General features: G+C 40.7%; 3 protein-coding genes across 9 annotated transcripts; 2 read left to right on the top strand and 1 right to left on the bottom strand.

The window, feature by feature from the left end:
* Positions 1–209: 209 nt before the first annotated feature.
* LOC129409151 (uncharacterized) lies at positions 210–5,012 on the bottom strand. Its single transcript, XM_055154305.1, has 8 exons — positions 4,849–5,012; positions 3,931–4,034; positions 3,359–3,821; positions 3,203–3,292; positions 2,267–2,303; positions 2,084–2,149; positions 800–2,008; positions 210–706 (listed from the first exon to the last, which is right to left on the bottom strand). The coding sequence occupies exons 1-8, from the start codon at positions 4,945–4,947 to the stop codon at positions 420–422; spliced, it is 2,355 nt and encodes a 784-aa protein (XP_055010280.1). The 5' UTR covers positions 4,948–5,012; the 3' UTR covers positions 210–419.
* Positions 5,013–6,086: 1,074 nt separating this feature from the next.
* LOC110175533 (transcriptional repressor CTCF) lies at positions 6,087–10,605 on the top strand. Its single transcript, XM_020941732.2, is given in 14 exon segments — positions 6,087–6,246; positions 7,172–7,432; positions 7,514–7,696; positions 7,779–8,127; positions 8,232–8,402; positions 8,485–8,618; positions 9,047–9,103; positions 9,105–9,168; positions 9,242–9,391; positions 9,458–9,618; positions 9,686–9,868; positions 9,949–10,090; positions 10,180–10,313; positions 10,416–10,605. Coding segments are annotated over 13 exon segments (2,013 nt in total). The 5' UTR covers positions 6,087–6,246; positions 7,172–7,192; the 3' UTR covers positions 10,461–10,605.
* Positions 10,606–12,442: 1,837 nt separating this feature from the next.
* Positions 12,443–22,801, top strand: LOC110175534 (rho family-interacting cell polarization regulator 1-like). Of its 7 annotated transcripts, none has more exons than XM_055154739.1 (18): positions 12,443–12,591; positions 14,190–14,336; positions 14,497–14,544; positions 14,828–14,956; positions 15,072–15,150; positions 15,240–15,263; positions 15,401–15,454; positions 15,527–15,676; positions 16,139–16,202; positions 16,282–16,325; positions 16,398–16,523; positions 17,012–17,160; positions 19,231–19,339; positions 20,069–20,656; positions 20,765–21,048; positions 21,267–21,357; positions 21,446–21,536; positions 21,610–22,801. In XM_055154739.1, the coding sequence occupies exons 4-18, from the start codon at positions 14,865–14,867 to the stop codon at positions 21,654–21,656; spliced, it is 1,992 nt and encodes a 663-aa protein (XP_055010714.1). In that variant the 5' UTR covers positions 12,443–12,591; positions 14,190–14,336; positions 14,497–14,544; positions 14,828–14,864; the 3' UTR covers positions 21,657–22,801. The 7 variants fall into 7 exon arrangements, with proteins under 7 accessions (XP_055010714.1, XP_020797393.1, XP_020797395.1 ...); XM_020941734.2 differs by having other exon boundaries at positions 14,823–14,956; XM_020941736.2 differs by lacking the exon at positions 14,190–14,336.
* The last annotated feature ends 47 nt before the right edge of the window (positions 22,802–22,848 follow it).

The following is a 22,848-nucleotide window of genomic DNA, read 5'->3' as shown; positions in this document are numbered from 1 at the left end:
TGAGCAATAGTAATTGTAAAATTATTTATGCTTATCTTTTGCCCTTTCAAATATAATTTTAAGACAATTTATTCAAGGATTTTAATATTGATTTTTTTATTCATAATTTTGTCTATATCCATTTGTAAACATGTTGTAATTACCACAATAGTTATTTTATCGTACATAATCATACGTGCAATGCAAATCTTCAAACAAAAGATAAAAATAAGGACTTGCTGGATTTTTTGATACATCACATCAAGGGGATTTCAGATCTTTGGTCCCGTGGTCCACCTGCTGAGGTGTGCTGCGATAAAGGTGGTCCGTGGACCGTGTAGGAAGTGCCATGGATCATTTCCCCATCATCGGTTGACTGTGGACTCTCTTGTTTAAGTCACAGTTTTTGGTCCCAAATTTTGAAACTTTAATTATTGGATTTACTTTTCATCAGTAGACTTAATTTCTTGTTGCTTTTCATTCACTGTCTCATCTCCAGAGAGTTCATCTCCTGCTCCATTTGATGCCTCTGTTTCAGCTACTGCTGTGCCATTTGTTTTCACGGTTTCTTCTTTAGACTTCTCTTCACTATCTTGTACTATATCACCACTGATCACTGTTAGTTCCTCTGTTATCTTTTCACTCTCTTTGCTGCTTTCACTTTTTTCTTTAATCTCAGCTGTGTTGGTTTCCTCAATCATTTGGATTACATCTCTCACTTTTTCTGCTGTGAAGAGTATGTTAAATACATAGTCTTTAATAATAATTTGTATTCAATACACAAATGTTATTTTAATAAAGCTCTAAGTGTAAAACTTACCAGTGAAATTCACATAATCTTCTTTGACAGATGCTTCAGTTGGTGATGTCAGCTCATGTTTTTGGTCTGAGTGCTCATCTGAAGGGGTGGTCAGATCAGCCATAACATTTTCATTGTCAGAGGCAGAAACTTCCACAGTGATTGGATTAATGGCAGTATGTGGAGAAGGCTCTGAGATTGCCATGGCTGGGGAGCTGGTAGTGGACCCTGCTGTGTTTTGAGAGGTGTCAGTCATTTCAGATGCAATAGTGACAATGGAGGTGACAGAGATAGAAGCCTGACTGGCTGTGAATGTATGATTTATGGTTGAAGGGGAGATTGTGTATGTTGGGGATGCTGGGATTTCAGATTTGGCAGCAATAGAGGTGGTAGACAGGGTTTCAGAGAGGGCAGAAGAAGCTGTTGTGGTAACAAAGGTACTGTCAACAGCAATTGTTGAAGTAACAGTTACCAAGCAATCACTTAAGCTAAGAGCCTCAGATGTAGTAGTTTTACCTTCATGTGTACACAGTGTAGATTCATCACTTTCAGTCATAACTACATTGTCTGATTGACCTGCTGGTATGTGTGATATGCTGGTAGAGGTTAGAGCAGTGTCTAGAGTGCTATGGATTACAGTAGGATTTGGCTCTGGCACCGAAAGTTTAGAGGAAATATTTGCCATTGTTTTAGAGTTATCATCACTTGGTGCAGTTTCTAAAATAACAGTTTCCAATGTGGAAGTGGAAGGTGTGGTAAATGTTGAAGTTTCTATCAAACTTGAAGTATCACACTCATGGGTGGGTGTTGTAGGTGAAAGGGTGCATTTAAGTGCTTTTTCTAATGTAGGGGAAGGGGGTCCTTCAGTGGTGGTTGGGCTAGCTTCAGGGATAACTGTGCTGTGCGACTCTTCCTCAATTGCAAATGCTATGGTCTCTACAGTGGACTCTGTGCATACATGTGTGTCAGTTTTACTTGAAGGTAAAACTGTGGCTGAATCAGGTACAGTGTCTGAGATTGTCAGAGGGGAGTTTGCACTGACAGCTGGAGCAGCCTCTTCCCTTTTTGATGACAGTGCATTGGGGTCTCCTTCTATTTGGTCTAGTTCATTCTCAGGAGTGTGAGATATCGTGGCATTTGGGCAAGGCTTGATGACTGGTTTCGGTAGTAGAGGAGGTTTTCCTGCTGACTCATGTGCTGATACACTGGATCGAAGTTGATGTCTGGTATCTAAACAAGATAGTTTTTAATGTAATGCATTAATCTTTAAGCAAAAAAGACACTGAACTATTGGTTGCATTTTACCTGATGATGCAGACATAGTTCGAGGCTTTGTAGATGTTGGCTCTGGCTTATTGTCAATGATAGTACCTAGAACATAAATATGATTTTATTTAAAACTAATAAAGCAAAAAATTATCAATCAGTTTACAAACATAAACTATTCCTTTCCCAAAATAAAAATTTTGCACTGGACTGTGGACATACCTTCAGATTCTGCCTTTTTCATCTCTCCTTCTTGATTCTATATCAAAAAACAGGTACAAGTACAAGTAACCTTTATGTGACAAATAAAAAATAGAAAATACAGAGTGCATGTTTTCATAGATTTAAGCAAGGCCTCTGACACCACTGACCACATGCCGCTTTAAAAAATTAAAGGGAAGCTAGCAGAGGAATTGCTCTCACCTCACTGTATAGATAATGCAAATTCTGGCATTACACATGAAGTTCCACAGGGCTCAGTCTTAGGGCCTAAATAATTGTTGTGATGTTGTCATTTTGCCCATTGTGAGGCAATGGCGATGATGACACCAGCCTCTGTTGCTCAGGAAAAGATCTACATCATGCATACAGTAGAAAATGACCTCCCAAAAAAAATTTATGGTTTGAGATTAGCTCAAATGAGCTAAATATATTATCTTTACAAACAGGAAAATTTATACACAAATTAATATAATGCATAGTCACATGCAGAAATTCTTGAGTATTGATGAAAAACATTCAGACAAAAGAGACAAAGTTGGTCAAAAATGTTGCCATAATGGTTAAAATGAAACCCCTTTTAAGACTTTCTCTATTGTTTAATACACAATTTCTTCCATATTTGAATAAATGAAGCTATTTGAGCAGAACAGGAATTAAAAAAAAAAAAAAAACTTGAACTAATAAAAAAGTAGTTGATTGTATTTTAGTAGAGTTAGTATATGGAAGAGCCTGGCCCAATACAATCAAAGCTTTTCACGTTGTGGAACTGTTTGCTGTTAATACATTTGCTCTGTAAATCTTCTCACTGTTTAACAGGGTCAGGCATTATAATTTTTACCAACACCCTTTCGGATGAAGTTCTGGTGGTTGTACATTTCCTTGCCAAGCTGTAAAAGACTGAATAAACAGCTACTACATATATATCCCAATACCCACCTGTGTCTCTCCAGGCTGGGGTTTAGAAACGCCAATGCGCTGCAGCATTAGATGAAGTTTCTGTTCAAAACTATTTTGGCCATCAAGTTTCTGAAATGGAGGTAACTTTCAGTAAATGTTCAGTAAATATGTATATACATGTATTTTAGTATTGACCTTATTTCTACTAGCCCCAGAGGCTGATCCAGACAGTAAAATGAGAGACTGGGACTTGCCCTCTCGGAGAGCCCTGCGGGGGGGCACCGCTTCACCTCTCATTGGTGGAGCATCAGAAATAGGCATCCCCTGAACACCTTCCACAGTGTCAGTTCCATCTTTGCTTTTCTCCTTTTCCTTTTCCTTTTCATTTTCCTTGTCATGTTCCTTCACTTTGTCTTTATCTTTATCCTTTTCACCTCTGGCCACTTCCCTGAGAGGCCGAATAAAATCAGCAATTGATGCCTTTTTTGGACGGCCCTCTTGGCTTGGCTCGGATTTTAGAGCACGCCTCTTTTTAAGAGTAAAAAAATCACCAAGTTTCCTCCTGAGTGTTTTAGTTGGTGGTGGACAAGGGGCAGTGCTTGCAGGAGCCACTTCGTGCACTGTGATGATTTCTTCTTCATCATCATCTTCTTTTTTTCTATTCAAAAATCAATATTACATAAAAGTGTTTTGATGAGGCTTTTGCATCACATTCTAAACACTGCAAGCATAATTATAAGGCTAAATTGACAGTTGAAGATACTCACAGTGTTTCAGTGGGAAGTACTTTCTTTGTAAAGAACTCTTCAACTCCTTCATCGACTCGCCCCATAAGCTCAAAGTCTTCATTTTCACACTCGATTATGGTCTCCTAATTAGCACATGCACAGAAAACAAACACTAAGTGCTCACTCCATCCAACTTTACATTGCATAACCTTAGCCTTTTCCACTATAGGTACATTTTGGTTCAATCTATTACCCACTTCCATATTACAAACCAGCCTCTCGGGATTCAGTTGCTCAGTAACGTACAATAAGGGGGCGTTGCTAGGTTTTATATGAGGAATGAGAGCAGAGAGACAACTCATTTTGCCAATGTGAGTAATATGATATCACAATGGAGTTATACAATATTGTATCACCTGATCATGTTAACATTTATGCCTACAAGATGCAATAAAAGCCACACGGCTGACTGCACGACACAATTTAGCAGTCATCATTACATGATATCCTATCTGGGGAATTACTTAAATCTGGTCTCACTGGCCGTTGCCTCCTTGGGACTTAGTGTGCTGTATTTCTACAGGATAAGAAACAAATGTGGCTCACAACTGTATGGAGAGCTACAGAATAATGTATCCCAAATTTTCTGCAAAGGAAATAAGAAAGTATTATTTGCTAATATAAAAGCACCATGCATCCAATAATCACTTTCTAGAACGCTGAAAATTCTAGTCAGTGGCTTCGAACAGCTGGTGACCGATACAATGGGAATGCCTTATTCAAGCAGCAGGGACCAGGCATCTTCTCCAGCACTCCCCCTCTATCCTTCCCTTCCCCCTGCCTCTCCCCTCTATCCCCTATTCCATTTCTCTTCTCACTCCAAGCCGCTTCCTTTTCCCACACCACACCTGATTTCTCAAATATCACCTCTCTCTCCGGTCCTCTGTCACACTGTACCTGTAGTCTGGTGGGACGATAATTCAGCTTTTGACGATGAGGTCTCGGTCTGCTCTGGGTGTAGTGCCGGAGCGCTGGTCCGCCCAATGGCAGCTCCATTGGGGAGACACGGCACGCTGTTGCCTTGGCTCTGTTGCCGAGGCACGGTTGCTAAGAGCTGGAGCAGTATGTAATGCCTTCAGTGAAATGGGCGGGACACAGGGCCAGACTGACACATCTGACAACAGAGCCTCGCCTTTCTCAGCCCCCTCCCCTGGAAAAGACAGACATGAGAAAAAAAGAGCTTGATCAAATGTGGAGAAGCAGGTTTAGATTAAAGTAGCAATAGCCGCTTTTATTTAAAATTATTTCTAGTCAATTTTAGAAAAAAAGAATAATAGTTTTTATACAAAATTAAAAGACGATTAATCTGAGTTAAATTAAATAGTCTGTGCATTATGTAATATATAAATTATTAATTTAACACTCGGAAAAGATGCTTGCAAAGCTCAGAATGACAAATTAAGATACAAATAACAATAAGTGAACATCATGTACAGTGAAAATTGTATCACATATCATGTATATATGCATATATTTATATTAGATAAGATGCAATATAGATGCAATATAGACTTCACAAAAAATACTATATCTTTCAGTAGCATAATTCATTACATGATTGTTGACATTTTGGTAATAACATTTTAATTTATTTATTATTTATTTGAAGTTATGTCGGTTTAAATACCTGGGACCTGAGCTCTACCGATGACCCACATCTGTATCATTAATTTCTGTTTATAATACATTTAAAAATAGGACAGTGGGAGCAAATATTAATAACTTAAAGGGTATATATTTTATAAACTCCAACAAACACCTTTATGTTATAATCATGGAAGTTATGGTTATGTTATTACTTATGGAATACTGATTGTGACAGATAATATGCTGTAGTTAGTATTTTTGTTATAGTTGTGTGCCCTCTTGTGGCTGATTTAAAAATTACGATTTAAAACTTAGGTCAGTTAGGCCCGCGGCCAGCCTATTCAACAGCTGTTTATAAAAATAAAAATCCCTCACAATTAGGGTCACTGTTGACTTGTTTATGGTCTTTCAAAGCTAATTATAATGACTAACAGCTTGTGGAGCGCCACAGTGCCGCTAAATTCAAAAGTGGCGCCCGATGAGCTGCGGCACCCACAGACCACGCCTCTCAACCCTTCTGGGAGGGCGAGTGCGCATGCGGAGAAGCTCATATGGGCCGCCATTTTATGCAGGGCCCACTCTCCCAAAGCGGGAGAAAATTTTAAGGCTGGTGCTTAGCTCGCTCGTACATCGGCAGCAGGATTGAAGGGATCAAGGGTACTCATTCGTCTTCCAAGTGAATATAACCAGAATCAGAAGCAGTGAACGGTAAGTAAAACGCTCACTTTGCCCCTAAACATGTAAAGGTTTTTGTAGGATCTGTCGTCGGCCTCTAGGTGTCACGGTAGTGCTTACAGGCTGGCGGGGGTGTTTGTCTCCCTCTATCGTTATCCAAAATTCACAAAATCCGTCCATAAAGTGAAACTTGATGTTTCGGTCGACTATGTATTCGTTTTTGGGCCATATTGTTGTGTGCACGCGCAGGGATGGCTTTGATTTGCTCTCTTCAGGTTTAAAGTTAGTTTAGGCCTGTCGTCCATCTTATCGTGCCCTTTGTTTCCTGTTTTCAGACGTATCGCGCCTCTCCAGTTAACCAACTACTCACAGTTGATGTACAAGTAGTTGAGAACATTGCATTTTTGTTCAGTTGTAAAATATACAACTTGATAGATGATTTGAAGATATACATGTCGACCAAACCTATCATGTTAGACATTTTATTTTCATTAGTGATGCGTTAAAGAATAATTTGCAATTTGATCCTTTTTAAAACTTCCAACAAGTAACTTAAATGTGATGTCTTTAGATGCCTCAGTGGGTGGTTGCTGGGATTTGTACATTTGCACAAGTTTTAAATAATCCATAATACCCCACTTTCCCTCGGTCAACGCATGCATCCAGGGTAAGTTTGATGCATTGATTAGTGGAGTGACATTGTTCTAAAATCAAGGGTACCAAGTGTATTGTACATATCCCAAAACTATCCACAAATCGTTTATTTTATCTGTCTTCTGATTTTAAAGTCTGATCGCTACCATTTCTAATACGTCCATAAACTTATTTACTTAATACAGTCCCATGGCCACAAGGGGCTGCCGCGGCACTATAAGTGAACATAGTTACTATAAGTGCACATAGTTATAATTGTTTTAGAAAAGTATTTTGTAGAGTCTTGACCGTTTTCATTTATCAGGGTGCTGCGGGGCCCATTGCCATGGAGGGCGAGGTTGTTTCCATGGATGCTGCTGTTGATGGAAAAGTCCTATCAGAGGGTGGAGAGGCTCTGTTACAGGGCACAGCTGTAGCTCAGCAGGGAGAGGTGACTGGCAACATGGAGATGATGGTCATGGATGCACTAGACCCAACTCTTTTACAAATGAAGACTGAAGTACTGGAAGGGGGCGGCACTGTAACCGTAACTGGTGGAGATGAAGGTCAAATCATTACACTTCAGGTAAGTGATGCCTTTAGTGTTGAAATGTAATGGACAAGTATTAAAAGATTAAAATATATATAAAATTTGGGGGATATGCAGGTAGTTAACATGGAGGAGCAGGCTGGTGCTGCTTTGGGACTTGGGCAGCTTCAGTTGGTGCAGGTGCCCGTCTCAACTACAACAGTTGAGGGTCTTCAGGCAACTTATGTTGAGGCTACTGCGGCTAACAAGGATGCAGAACCTGTCATATGTCACACACTGCCTTTGCCTGAAGGCTTTCAGGTAAGAAAGTGTTTCTGGGGATCACAATGTACCTCTAGTTTAAACAGCATTTCTACCAGCTAATGTAAACATTTTCTTTCAGGTGGTGAAAGTAGGTGCCAATGGTGAAGTGGAGACTGTGGAGCATGAGGAACTCCAGGCAACCCATGAGGAACTTCAGGAAGCAGCAGAAGAGGAAGAGGATGAGAACATTGGAGAGGAGATGCCCCCTCAGGACCAGGAAGACCCAGATTATCAGCCCATTACAACTGTCCGCAAAGTAAAGAAGGGAAAGAAGAGCAGATTGCGTTATGCTGAGGGGGACAGAGACATGGATGTGTCTGTGTATGACTTTGAAGAAGAGCAGCAAGAGGGGCTGCTGTCTGAAGTGAATGCTGAGAAAGTTGTTGGCAACATGAAACCACCTAAGCCCACAAAAATAAAGAAGAAAGGTTGTTTGTTTGTTTGGGTTTTTTTTTTTTTTTTTTTTTTTTTTGGGTTGAGTCCATTCTGGATGTCATTAATGATGCCCTTTTTAATGTCTTTTTATTTGTAGGTGTTAAGAAGACCTTTCAGTGTGAGTTGTGTAGCTACACTTGTCCTCGTCGCTCTAACCTGGACCGTCACATGAAGAGCCACACAGATGAAAGGCCACACAAATGTCACTTGTGTGGAAGGGCCTTTAGAACAGTCACGCTGCTCAGAAACCACCTCAACACTCACACAGGTACTCCCTTTCTCAAGGCATTGGCCTTTTTACATTATTTTCTGATGGTTATAGCTAGAGTTAACAGATTTCTAATGTGTAGGTACACGGCCTCATAAATGCACTGACTGTGACATGGCTTTTGTGACAAGTGGAGAGCTGGTCCGCCACCGTCGCTATAAACATACACACGAGAAGCCATTCAAGTGCTCGATGTGCGATTACTCTAGTGTGGAGGTATGTACAACCCTGTTAAGTTACTAGTCCAGTATTTGTTCTGGCCTCAGACTCTCAACTGTTAAGCAATATCCAGGCCTAATTACTGTCACATTACATTGATCAAACATCTAAAAGGAATTATCAAAAAAAATAAAGGCTTCTTATTAATTTTTTGCAAAGAATAGGGCTGACTCAGAACTTTCTTCTCTTTGTAGCTGTAGTTGGTACACTAGCTTTCTTTAGCTGACACCACTGCAAATTGTACCACAAAGCAGCTCCAGCAGTACATGAGGAAATCATCACTGTTTAATGTCTCTGACTGAAGCTGACAAACATACTGGCAGGGACATTTTACTGTTACAGCAAACATTCAGGCATGTTAAAGTCAGTTGAAGCTCTGCTTTTTCCCCTTTTAAAAAAAAAAAAAAATGCATTTTGTGTTTTAGGTCAGTAAGCTGAAAAGGCATATTCGTTCCCATACTGGAGAGAGGCCTTTCCAGTGCAGCTTTGTGCAGTTATGCGAGCAGAGACACATACAAGCTAAAGCGACACATGAGGACTCATTCAGGTAAGATGCTTGTGAGCTTGTCAGGGGCAGACACTGGAGCAAAACCCTGAATAAGACTGATATTTGGTTACAGGTGAAAAGCCCTATGAGTGCTACATTTGTCATGCACGGTTTACACAGAGTGGTACTATGAAGATGCACATTCTCCAGAAACACACAGAGAATGTGGCAAAATTCCACTGTCCACACTGTGACACGGTTATTGCGCGAAAGAGTGATCTTGGTATGTACGTAGTTGTAAATCTGTCATCTTTGTTGCCAATTGTAACTAATGACCTCTTCATCTTAGGTGTACATTTGAGGAAGCAGCACTCATTTATTGAAACTGGGAAAAAGTGCCGTTATTGTGATGCTGTGTTCCATGAGAGATATGCTTTAATTCAGCACCAGAAGACTCATAAGAATGAGAAACGCTTCAAGTGTGACATGTGTGACTACTGTTGTAGACAGGTATTTTCATGAGCACTGGTTAGGCTTTGTGTCTCAAACAAGTAATGAACTATTGCTTTGCTTGTAGGAGCGTCACATGGTGATGCACAAGCGAACACACACTGGAGAGAAGCCGTTTGCTTGTAGTCAGTGTGAGAAGACTTTTCGGCAGAAACAGCTCCTGGACATGCACTTCAAGCGCTACCACGATCCAAACTTTGTTCCTACAGCATTTGTATGTAGCAAATGCAGCAAAACATTTACCCGCAGAGTAAGATGGCTACTTCCTCTATATTATAATTAATGTTCTGATTGCAAAGCATGTTCTTAATCTAATGCTTCTGATTGCAGAACACCATGCTTCGCCATGCTGACAATTGCACAGGTGAAAATACAGGTGATGAAAATGGAACTCCACCCAAAAAGGGACGTCGGGGGCGGAAGAGGAAGATGCAGTCAAAGAGGGATGATGATGATGAGGAGGATGATACTGGTATAAAATGGATATTTGATTTGTAGTTGTATCAATTTGGGATGGAAGTTCTTAATGGAAAATGTGTGAACAATTATTTGCCCTCCCAGAAATGGAGGAGGAGGATGAGGAGGATCTCCTTGCTGAGATGGAGATGGAACAGGCTTCACCAGTTGCTCCTGTACCAGCCCCAGAGCCCCCAGTTAAGAGGAAACGTGGAAGACCCCAAAGAACAAGCCACAAGGTGAGTCTTCTAGGTCAGTTAACGGGGGGTACAGCAGAATGTGTTTTAAATGGGTAATAACTGGGAAAACACAAACCTGAATGTTTAATTGCTGCATTGTAGCTGCTGCCATCATTCGGGTGGAGGATGAGGTCACTGGGGAAGTGAATGATATTATTGTGAAGAAGGAGGTAGGAGCGGAACAGGAAGATGACATCGCAGAAGAGGTGATTGTTGGTGAAGGAAACGCTACAATTCAGATGGAAGAGCTGTCCCAAGTGGAAGAAGCTGTGCAGGATCCGCAGTTGACAGAGGCCCCGCCAAATGGAGATCTGACCCCTGAGATGATCCTCAGCATGATGGACCGGTGATGGCCTGCTGTATAGACGGCCCCTCTTTCACATTACATGTGTTTAGATTGAAACTTGCAACCTGCACAGAAATCACTGTAAAATCAACCATTTTTAATCATGTATGTATCCAAACTGTGGTACAGATCTTGCAACAGAATTGCATACCAAAATGATGAATGGGGTAAAAAATGGCTGCATTTAATGCCTGTGTCCTCAACCTGTAGAAGTTATTTTTCAGTCTTTATCGGGTTTGATTGCATTACACCATCTTTTCTGAAGAGACTTTTCTCAGATTAGATTTAAAAACTAACTGGAACTGTACTTGCTGGTTATTACAGCATCATGTCAGTTTTCAAAGGGGATCCTGGTGTTAAATGTAGCCATACATGATATTGGATAGTTTCTGTGTGAGTCTGTACTAGTTTTTAAATGCTTCTAGACTGCTTATCTTATGCGCTATTGTAATCCTAGATGCATATGTACTATAGACATGGATTAGGTGCAAGAAAATATTAGTTTAGCTTTTTTTGTAGCCATTCCACTCTTGGGTGATGCTGCCTTTTGTACAACTGGTAGTGCTGAATAATATTTTTAAAGTTTGAGGCAAAATGAAATGTATAGCTGTGAAACCATCCTGCACCAGTAACTATTAATTACCAATGTTTTTAACTGTGTGGTTTGGAAGAGTGGTTATGTTACAGTTCAATGATGGCATTGTATTTTTCAGAACTTGGCTGATGCTAACACAGAATCTCTGTATTTTGCTTGCAATTATATTTTATTAAACAGACGAACTGTTATTAAATCTTGTTTCGCTTCCTCTTTTCTTCATCGCAATAAATCGTATGTTAATTCACAGTATGGTGGCTAATGTAGTCTTGACTTTTCTCTCCCAAAATCTATTAAAAAGTCAATGTAAAATTGCGTTGTTAGAAACTAGAAAAAGACCTATCAATGAAGTTACTTTATTTTAATAGATCAGTGGTAAAATCGCCCACCAATGTGGTAAAGATTTGGCCATAGATAAATTATACCGCCTGTATTTGGCAGAATGGCACCTTTGTAAATGAACCTGTTGCTTCGTTTACTTCTAGCTAGCAGTTAACACATTACTTTATACGGCACCCTAATGAAATTCTGAAGGAAACCCCCACAATTAGTCGTGTAAGTTTAGAGGCTATATGGTTTTGCGACCCGGGTGAGATCTTTTCAGTTACCTCGCCAGGGAAACAGAGCTCCGTTGTTTTTTGTTTTTTTTGTTTTGTTTTTTTTTTTATTTTGTTTTGTTTTTTTCCGCAGGAGCCGCGGCGGCTTCAGGGAAAAGTGACAAGACTTCTCATCGTTTAGGGACATCCTTGTTGCCACAGTAACTAAACCAAGCATGATTTCCGAAGTGATGGTCAACCTTTCACAATAAAATAAAACTCTGACGCAACACCACGCAAAACTCACAAAAAATCACAATCACCACAATCACAACGCACTTCAGTGGGGCAGTTGTGTTAAAATTTAGCAAAATGATTATGCCCAGTGCCTCATGGACGTTTTATATAAATCAATGTTTGAGATTTGACTGGCTAAAAGTGTTTTCATGATCTACTATAATAAATGCGAATATTAACCTGCACAATTGTAGTGACTATGAGACATGGACGGATGATAAACCTTTTTTGAAGAATGCCCTGGACAGTTTGCAATTTAAATTAAATCTTGTTTTAATATGCCCATGTTTGTGATTCCCATAACTCAGGCTTTTATTGCAAAAGGCACAAATCGGAAATGCTTGGTTCATTCACGTTCGCTTCACAGTAGATTCACCAAGAAGAACTGCGAAATCTGGGAGAAGGAGGACAGCGCCCAAATAACTGTAAAATTGTGCAAAAACATTGTGCGGCAGAAATGGGACGCGACCCACTATTTCTGTGTGGTCGGACCGCAAAACAAAGGTAGGAACGGCTCCTTTTTGGCCAAAGATCCGCTGTACATTTTCCTCTACATGGGCATTGGGCACGAGTCCGTCCGACCTGAAGTTGCCTTTTTCCGAGGAGCATTATTATAGCAACCAGCTGGCTGTGATTCACCGTTTTCCTTATGCGGTGTGGACTGGGTGTTTCTTTAAGCCTAGTAAATGAATAGGGTAAGATCGGTGGGCATTAGGGGGTCTAGGTGGGGGTGAGTATGGAGTTTTTGTGGCCTGCGGTGCGCTCTGGGGTGGGAGCTGAATACTAAATGCAGCCCGACACTGTTTCCCAAGTTTGTTGTGTGAACTCCTTCATCCTTCTTGCCTTACTGTTGGGCCCAAGCGAAGCGAATAGCAGGGGCGTATTGCGCCTTTCAATCTTGGTGGCTTGCAGATGCTTTTTTTGCTTTATCTTCATCTTGGATGTAGGTGGTAGTATTTTATTGAAAGCGTTATTTCGATTATCCTCGTCTAGCTCTTTGACACGCAGATTAGACACTGAGTGATTCATTGCCCCAGGATATACGCAACAATGTGTCTGTGTTACTTTAACTCTCACATGACAATTCATAAAGATGCTGCTGACTTCTGTCAAAATATGCATGTTGATTGTTCACGGGCGTTTGATTCAGTTAAGATACACAATTCATATGGGCAAATTTTGTTTTTATAACTTGTTTTGTAACTTGGACATCACACTTTATTACTATCCATGGTACTGAAAGTGTTAAAAGTAGAGTTAAAGAGGACATTGTTGCTACCTTAACAGCATTATATGAGATGGAGAGTGTGAGAGTGTGTGTCTCTGTTTTTAAACAAAACTGCAGTCTTGTGAGGTGATTGTAGACAGTGTCGTCTTTGTTTACTCTGCTTGGAGGAGAGGATTTATCCAACTAATTATTCCTAATGTAATGTTCAAAGCACAGTGGAACGAGAGCAAAATGGATAATGGACTGTAGCTGAATGTAAGGTTACAGCTGTCATTCTGCCTTTTAATCTCGGGGTCCAGGTTGTGTGTGTGTTTTATTGGTTTTATCATGATCACTTTGTTGATAATTCCCTCAACTTTAATCAAACATTCAATATCACTTTTGGGATCAAACCATATGGAAGACAGTGCAGCACTTTCTTTTCCACCTTTTAACCCAGACCAACCACAGTTAATCCTAGGATTTATTACTGGGTTATTAAGACCTCCAGCTAAGAGCACCCCCAAACCGGAGGTGAATAGCACATTTACACTCTTGTATACATGTTAAACCAGTCATTTAACATGTAAAAGGTGCTAATCTGTGTTTTGTTGGTTGTAATGAGTGGCCCTTTCAAGTTCATATAAATAGCCTTATTCTTTCGTCTTGTAAAACATCATGCTGAACGCATCGCAAGGCTTTTGCTCTCATCCCACGTGTTATGTGGGTTTGCCTGTTGCTTGACAGATTTAGTTTGGTTTAAGTCTCTAATCTCTTTTGTGACTAGATTAGCCCCCCTCCCCTTTTTTTCTTATGTTCTAAAAATATGCATAGCGTTAGTTAAGTTAGTTATAAGTCACACATATTGTTAAGGCATTTTTTATATTCTGTTTAGAATTTCCTGTTGGAGTCAGCCGGCAAACTTCCTGTTGGATATGGAGGGGGTGGAGAAATAGGAAAGGAAGGGGAAGAGTAGCACGAGCAGTTCAGACTCCCTAGTCTTCTGTCTGGTGGCACTTGGGCTCTGCCTGGTCACAAAAAGGTATCACATTGGTCAAAAACAGTCAGTTTTCAAACACCATTTAATTTTTTTTTCTGTTATCTTAAGCATAGTTGATAATGACAGGCCAAAGGGAAAATTGCTCTGTAAAGAGCAGGTAAAGCAGGACAGTGCTGCCACTAAAATGTTTGTCTAATTACAGGATATGTCCGTCACTTTGGTAAAGTGCTACATCCAACTGTTTGAACAGGTGAGGAGCATGACAGTCATTATTCTGTTTCTATAGTAGCAGTAGTTGTAGTAGTAATCTAATGGCAGGTATCACAAATTACCTAATGCTTCTGTCTGTCGCTTTCAGCATGGTTTCATTTGAAAGAAAATACTTGTACTGTGTTAGTACAGTTGTGACATGTGGTCCTCCACTTCATAAATATTTCCATATACTATACTTACTACTACTTCTCACAAATCACACAATGCAGTATAAGGTAGTAGTAGTTCTATTAATGGACCTATCTATGTCTTCAGCACAGTTTGATCTTAAAGAAGCACAAGCTTTGAGGAAGCAGGATGTTCACAGGCTCCACCAAACTGCCTCCCACTAAAACACCTCAGCCTGAGAGGTTGGATGAAGTGTATGCAGCTCTACGCAGAGGACTACAGTGAGTAAACATTAGATTTTGTTAACATTAAAGACTGTAGACACAAGCCAGACAGAATAAGCAGGAAATAGCATTGACTTTGAATCCTCAAAATGGTGGTTATGTTCTGTTATAGGTCATACCTACAGGTCCATCAGCTGGAGTTGGACAGTCTGGGGCAGCAGAGTAGAGAAAACAAAAGGAATGGCCGCTTGGTGAGTGTCAAATCAGTCTCTCCAGTATCAGCTGGTTAAGTCTTGTGTCTGGCTGTATTTAAATGCAAATTATTTTTATTTATTCACAGGGGTCACTGTATGAACTCGACAAGGTCAGTTTCATCACTCTGGCATTAGGATTTTAAAACTGAAACTGAAATTTAATTGTACACATCAGAAATACTGACCAACAATAGGAAAATTTAGAAATCTGTATCTACTAATAATATGAATTTTTAATCTATTATAGCAAGTCAAGGCCATAGAAAGATTCATGCGTCGTCTTGAATTCCACCTCAGCAAGGTATGTTTTACAATATACAATGGTGGCAAAGATCAATCTTGTGATCATTACATTACATTTGTTGATTTTCAGGTTGAGGAGTTGTATGATGCCTATTGTATTCAACGGCGTCTGCGCGATGGAGCAAGCAAAATGGTGGCAGCCTTTAATTTGACCAGTGGCAGCAGAGAGGCTAGAGAAAGTCTAAGTGAAGCCAACAAAGGCTACAGGGAATGCACAGAAGTAAGTTCATCTTGCAGAGTGGGGGTGACAAAAAATATTTGTAACATCGATACAGAGATTTTTTTGTTATTTTTATGTATAATTAAATTAAAGAGGCAGCATTTCTGCAATGATACAATTGATTAGTTCAATGATTGTGGAATTTCCATTTGAAATCTTCTTATTAACTATAATTAAATCAATACAGAAATATTGGCTCTAGTCACACATCTGTGAATGTGATCTTATCACATTTCTATGTAAGAATTTGAAAACAACCAGTGATGTCGCTAATCAGTCCTGATTAGCGACACCACTGCCAGAATTTTGGCAACCAATGTGAAAAAAATAATTTCTTAATTTAAATAAATGTGCAGTACATGTGTCTGGTTGCATTAAATCTTTATACAATCATTTCACATTAGCAGCAGAAATAAATACCAAATGATTTGATCCACCTTTTCTCTGTTTCTCTGTCCACAGCATATGTGCAGTCTTGAAAGTGAACTAGAGAGCCACATGGGAGAGTTTCATGTCAAGATGAAGGGTGAGTCTATTCATATCTGTACTTCCCATTCCAACTTCCTGGCAACTTCTCACTTTCTTGTTCATTTCTGGTGATTCAGGACTTGCTGGCTTTGCGCGGTTATGTGCTGGTGACCAATATGAGGTAAGAATAATGTGTTAACTGTTTTCCTGTTGTGGAAATTAGATTTTTATCAGCCAGTTACTTCTTCTTTAGGTTCTTATGCGTTATGGACGACAACGCTGGAGGCTCAGAGGTCGTGTGGAAGTCAGTAACAAGCAGATATGGGACAGTGAGGAGTACATTTTCATGCCTCTGATCACTGAACTCTTGTCTATTAAGGTATATAAACCCTGATAACAGAAAACATTATTTATTAGGGGATATTAATAAAGAAGACATTAAACATTGTGTCAGTTTTTGTATTTTGATAGGTAGCCCAGTAAACAGAGACATTAGAAAAGAAAACCTTGTCGGCAAATTGTTGTTGAAAAACAAATTTCGCCATAGCATTCTGACCTGTCCTCGAGCTCAGTTTTAAACTATAGGCATTCCAGGACATTGAGATGTAAATGCACCTCACATAGAAGGTTCTAACACGTTCTAACATATTACAAAAAATACCACTCTAACACTTGTTTGATGGCTGTTTCAAGGGACACGTCAGAGCACTGTGTATCAACAACTAAATATTCAAAAACATTATTACAGAGTTTTCTTTAGCCCTTGGACTGGTTAGGCGTACACATTGGCAATTGGCACTAGTTTACATAACCTCACAAATGGCTAATTGTTGTGACATGAAGTCGTTCATCTCTCTTGTTGTCAAGGTGACGGAGCTGAAGAGCCTGGCAAATCACGTCGTTGTGGGCACTGTGTCGTGCGAAATGCTGGATCTGTTCTGCCCACTTCCTCAGACACTGGCGGTGGACATCAACGATCTGGGAACAGTGAAGCTCAATTTAGAGGTCACATGGAGGTAACTCGCCTCTCTATCACCTTCTGTATTCTAATACACATAGAATCTGATGATGTCAACCACTTTCAGGGCAGGGACACCAAATGCAGTTCGGTTCAGAGTTTGAGATTCTTTTATATGCAACATTTTGAGGACTTTTTCCAATTCCAAAGATAAAATATGTGGGTTTTTTTGTGAATCACTATGGCTAGTGTCATCTTGCCACAATAATCAGTTAGTCACTGTAATGACAACAATGGATTACACCAGTGCTTCTCAATTATTTTCTGTCATGCCTCCCCTAGGACGAATAAAACATCTCGCGCCCCCCCGCGTGACTATAGATAGTATCATTTGTCTATAAAATTGTTATAAGTACACCTCTGCGTAACACTGCCACCTTATATGATGCCAACAACGCTCGCTGGTTTACTGAAGTAGCAGTCACAAGCGGGATGATTGTCGGCAATATTCGGCACGTTTTCGCTGAAAAAACTCAAGCGGCTTATCAGAGTGATCGGGGTGTAATGTATTTAAGCCTTAATTTATTGGGCTTCATGCTGTCCGCTGCCAACATTTTTAGACACAGTAAGCACACCGGTCTTTCCTCGTCTCCCACCGTAGTCACAGTGAAGCCAAGCGCTACATACGCCTCGTCATATTTCCTCGTCTTAGCTTTCGGGAGATTTTCGTTTGTCTCTTTATCTCCGTCTCTCTCCGCCTGTCTTCTCATTCCTGTTAAATATTTTTTCATAGTGTCACTTGAGGGTCTGCTACACTTCGTGTCTACACTTCATACTCAAACTCTGTGCTGTGTGCAAAGCGCGCATGCTCAGTGCAAACAAAACTCCTACACCACCGAGCGAATGCTCCCTGCGCACACTCTGCCAATGAGAGCGCTCTGCCCCCTAATGTAGTGGAAGTGCAATTGCACTTTATTCTAAAGGCCCGTTCAGACCAAAGCGTCCACTTTCTATGTAAAGTCTATGTGGACGCGCGACTAGAGCGTCCTGCGTTTTTGCGGCGCGTTTTCGGCGTCAGCGCGGCGCGTCTTCAGCGTTTTGGCGTCAGCGGCCAAGACGCGCGTCCAAGGCGTCAGCGTCAAGTTGAAAATGCTGAACTTTTCGCGTCAGACGCGCAGCGTCAACCAATCAGGGACGAGTATCCAGAGACGCAGCGACGTTGTTATCAGGAAGAAAAACCCCAGAACCAGAAGAGAACCACAAACATGAGCGGAGAATAAATATATACGCCACAATCACCGAGCCGATCGCGAGGACTACACCAGGACCGGACCAGGACCAAACCAGGACAAGACCGGGACTAAACAACGACTAGACCGAGACTAGACCGAGAATAGACCGAGACTAAACAAGGACTAGACCGGGACTAGACCGTGATTAGACCAGGACTAGACCGGGACTACACCGGGACCAGACCGGGACTAGACCGTGATTAGACCAGGACTAGACCGGGACTAGACCGTGATTAGACCAGGACTAGACCGGGAATAGACCGGTATTAGACCAGGACTAGACCGGGACTGATCCAGTGTCAGCGAAGTATAAACATATATACGCCCCAGTCGTCGACCCGATCTCCTCCGTTGATGTTTTTATGTCATAAAAACACTCGGGAAAAGACCGGGACCGGGCTCTTGTTTCCAGGGCAACGGACGCGCGTCAAGTATTTTTGTCCCGTTCGTCCACGGCGTCAAAGAAGCGCGTCGGGGGCATCTAAACTCAAATGCAAAGGCTCCAAATAGAGGCGTCAAGGCGTTTTTTGACGCTTTGGTGTGAACGGCCCTTAAGACAGTAAAAAAAATCTAAATAAAAAAATAAAAAAGCATGTTCCCCGAGGTCCAACGCGCCCCCCTTGACGGAGCCTGGCGCGCCCCACTATTTGAGAAGCACTGGATTACACTAACAACAACTATTATTTATTTATTAGATATAACAAATTTAAGGTGACTTTTCAATGTTATCATGTGAATGCAAGTATTCTTCTTTGTTTGTATTGGTGATTTTCAGATCCAAGAATGTAGTGTTATCATACCATCTGAAACCCAACAATTCTTCTGTGTGTTTTCAGTCCATTTGATAAGGATGATCCGACATCGTCCAGCAGTACAGTCTCCAAGAGGCTGCTGTCCAACCAGAGCCCCCCGGACACGCCCTCCATGAGAGAGCAGGTGTTTTATGTGAGTCATTTCGACTTTTATGTTCAGCATTTTCTACTGCAGCTGCACGGACAGACCCTATTATTTAGTATGCAGAAAGATTATTACATCCTTAATTCCTTAATTAAACCTACAGTGCAAATACATAAATTATCAAATTCACTGTTTATTGTATGCCATGTGTTTATTTGTCTTGCTCATGGTTATTACTGTTGTTTCAATGGCTTGTTCTATTTCAGCGGCTTCCCCACTGTTTTTTGTGTAGTGGTAGTACAGATGAGAGCCTTCACAGAGCACAGTGTGTGAGGGGCATGTCTGAGGGGAGCAGAGCAAGTCTTGCGGTGAATGGTAGTAGTAGGAGAATGAGTGACAGCACAAGCATGTGTGAACGCAGCTGTGGTCCTTGTAGCTTTAATAATGGTTGAGTAGTGCTCCAATGTGCCCCTCATCTTCCTCACCTTGCCGAAGAGTGGGCTTCATGACGGGCTTCAACACAGCTGCTCACTGGTGAACAATTTCCACGATGGTGTGATGGCCTGGATGGTCTACTTGCGTTGCCAATTGAATTGTACAACACTCCGAGTCCGAGTATCGTCTATGCCACAGTCAGTGTGCTTTGGTTATAGTTCTTGCTCTAGTGTAGGCTTCAAACACTAAAGCAATGCTTAACTCAATAAACATAAATACATATCACTGAAATAATAATAAGTGTTTGTTCTCATTTATCCTTGCCTCTCTTTTTGTTTGTAGTCTTTGCTGAAGCGACAGGGTGAAGTGGAGAATGGGACCGTGTGGTCCAACTCATCTGAATCCTCTGATGATTCATCAAGTCCAGCGTTGGCTCACCCAGCACAGCGCCTTATTGCATCAAACTTGCTACAGACCACTCTCACCAATCAGCTCTCACTCAGTCCACACAAATCTAGTGCGTCCACTCCATCACTCTCCTCTAACCAGGAGGAGGAGGAGTCAGAGGCGCCTGAGGTTTTCTGTTTAAATGATCAAGTGCCTAATGGTCACCTTCAGACACCCTCCTCTGACTGTAAAGTGTCTGACAGAGCATCTCTCCAGTCTGCTGACCTCTCGGAAACCTCTGTGGACCTGTGCTGCTCCTGTCCGGATGTGTCCGAATCCCCCACCCCCTTAGTGGACAGTTTGTCCGAGGTCAGCTGTGATCAGCAAAAAGACTCAGTATTAGAGACTACAGAGACTGATGTGGTGACAGGGGACTTTACCGAAGGGCCACTAGAAAAACATGAAGAGGAGACAGAAGTGAACCAGCCGCCACCATCCTATGAGGATGTGAACCATGCTGAGAAGGAAGCGGAATCTCCAGGGGTGAGCTAATACTTGCAATTTTTCAAATAAAATTATTATTATTAATTATTATTAATTACAATCACTTATTATTATCAGTGTAATGTAAGTCTCCTGTATTCTTCTAAGGCTCCTTTCCCAACATCTGCAAGTTTCAACCAGGAAGTGGAAACGGCTCTGGAAAGCTTTGACTTCCTCAACTGCTCTGACCTGGAGGAAGAAGAGAATGAGGAAGGAGAGAACGAGGAAGATGACAACATTCTTGATGATGGTGAACAAAAGAAGACAGAGGTCAAACAAAAGGAAGAGGTTGTACAGGAAGTGGACCAAATTCAGTCAGTAGAGGACCATAACAAATCTATAGATGAGACTGCAGAGAATAAGGATAAGGAAGATGTCTTCTCAGAAGGAAGGTTAGTAATACCATGTCTGTGGTAAAAGGGCTTCCACGGTTGTAAGATTTTGTCAGTCAGATTTCCCAACTCTGGTGTGAAATATTGGCCACAACTTTGAGAAATGTTCATTCTGGTCTTATTTCTGGCTTCACATAAGCTTTTTAAACACTTTTAGTAGCAAACATCTTTTTTTATTTAAGAACAGACAAATATAAACAAAAACAATTTCTCTACAGTGATGAAGAGGTAGATGGTGATCTAAATATAATTATGGAGGCTCCAGAAGGATTTAGGAACTCTGATGAAGACCGTTATTCTGAATCACAGGTGATTTTAATATATTCTAAGTATGGGAAATGTATTTAAATTAAAAAAAAATGCTTGTGTGTAAATAAAATGTAAACTTTCTGCAAAGGAGTCAAGTGTTGCTGACCTGCAGGATTTGGGTCAGATTGAAATGCCAGAAGAACCACAGAAATCTGACCAAGAAAAGGGAGAGGAACATGGTAGGATCAGTTCAACTCTAAACTCTCACAGATTCTTGTGATGACATACATCATATTTTTTGTTTATTTTTAGAGGAAACAACTTTTCATGATCAGGAGGAGCCCTTGGTGCCCAGCTAACTGACCACGACTGTCTTCTTTCCATTGGAGGTGGACCATAGCTAGTTCTCTGATTATCTCAAGCCAATTGTGCGTCTCAAGGCCCACGATGGTCCCTCTCATTGGTCAGACAAACAGGCTCCCACATTATGATGGGGTTTGTGCATTTAACAGAGTTTGCCTTGTTATGACCAACTCTGGCCTCAGCTGTGTCCAATAACCACCAAACACAAGATGTCCCCATGTGTCCTCATCTTTTCAATACTCCCATAATGATGCCTCCTTCAGCAATCATTAGTTTACTCATTTACAAATATTCCTTGTTTTGTGCTAGTCCGTTAAACAAAAGATTAAGCATTTCAGGATCTGGCTCAAGGAGCCTTGTACTTTGTTTTTTTTATTACAAAGCATTTTAAAAGATTGTTTTAGTTTTTCTCTCAAAAAGCACTGGTTACAAGCAAAAATTGTCAGTATTTTTGGATAAGACATGTTACTATTTGCAGTGTTATGGTGGCTCATATGTGGTTATAAAGAGATTTCATGAGCACATTGTTTTCATCAATATTAAGTTACATTGCCACTATCTTTGCCACATTTAAAGTTGTCCTCTTGAAAACCACTTTTTATTTTTGCCATTTTGCCATTATTCCTCTTTTTATGGACATTATTTTATGTTTATGGGCACATTATGGACAACATGAATATACAACACTCCAATGCTGTGCTGTCTAAGGTCATTCAATCTTTTGCAGTGAAAATATGTATCTGCATGTGTAGTGGCCTCACACTGCCATTGTGTGTAATCAAAGCTCAAATCAGCTGTTTGTGTGTGTAAGCTAAAGCTAAGGCTCCAGGACATGGGAGCCATCAGGTGTGTGACTATGTACTGTGTACCTGCCTCTAGAGGGCGCAATATTATGTTTGAGCTTCTTTATGCTAAACGTGCCCTAAAAAGCCTCTTCTCTCAGAAAGTGCCTCACTTGCTAGATTTAGAGGGTTTATGCCATGACAGAGGAGACCAAGCAAAGAGAACAGTGTTTATTTTGACTAAGAGTGTGCACAAGAAATATTTACTGTTTCATATAAAAGAATTCTGTATGTCTTGAATTGTTAAATCGTTTATGTTCTGAAATGTCCAAACTTTATAAAGGTTTCTTTAAAACAAATGCAGCTTGTCTTTGCGGGTGACTCCATATGCCTACACTGTAATTAT

The sequence above is a fragment of the Boleophthalmus pectinirostris genome, unplaced genomic scaffold (genome assembly GCF_026225935.1).
Source record: "Boleophthalmus pectinirostris isolate CB_2022bp ecotype Guang Dong unplaced genomic scaffold, ASM2622593v1 HiC_scaffold_19, whole genome shotgun sequence".
NCBI lineage: Eukaryota > Metazoa > Chordata > Actinopteri > Gobiiformes > Gobiidae > Boleophthalmus > Boleophthalmus pectinirostris.
The sequence above is the reverse complement of the archived record's forward strand: the minus strand, read 5'-3'. Positions and strand labels throughout refer to the sequence as shown.

What these genes read in the sequence shown, in the direction of transcription:
- LOC129409151 (XM_055154305.1), bottom strand. Translation starts at nt 4,947, where the DNA reads ATGGAGCTGCCATTGGGCGGACCAGCGCTCCGGCACTACACCCAGAGC. An exon ending in ATCGTCCCACCAGACTACAG is followed by an intron (nt 4,035 to 4,848) that starts GTACAGTGTGAC and finishes TGTGCTAATTAG; the next exon opens with GAGACCATAATCGAGTGTGA. An exon ending in AGATTATGTGAATTTCACTG is followed by an intron (nt 707 to 799) that starts GTAAGTTTTACA and finishes TACTCTTCACAG; the next exon opens with CAGAAAAAGTGAGAGATGTA.
- LOC110175534 (XM_020941736.2), top strand. Translation starts at nt 14,865, where the DNA reads ATGTTCACAGGCTCCACCAAACTGCCTCCCACTAAAACACCTCAGCCT. An exon ending in GCTACAGGGAATGCACAGAA is followed by an intron (nt 15,677 to 16,138) that starts GTAAGTTCATCT and finishes CTCTGTCCACAG; the next exon opens with CATATGTGCAGTCTTGAAAG. An exon ending in GATGTCTTCTCAGAAGGAAG is followed by an intron (nt 21,049 to 21,266) that starts GTTAGTAATACC and finishes ATTTCTCTACAG; the next exon opens with TGATGAAGAGGTAGATGGTG.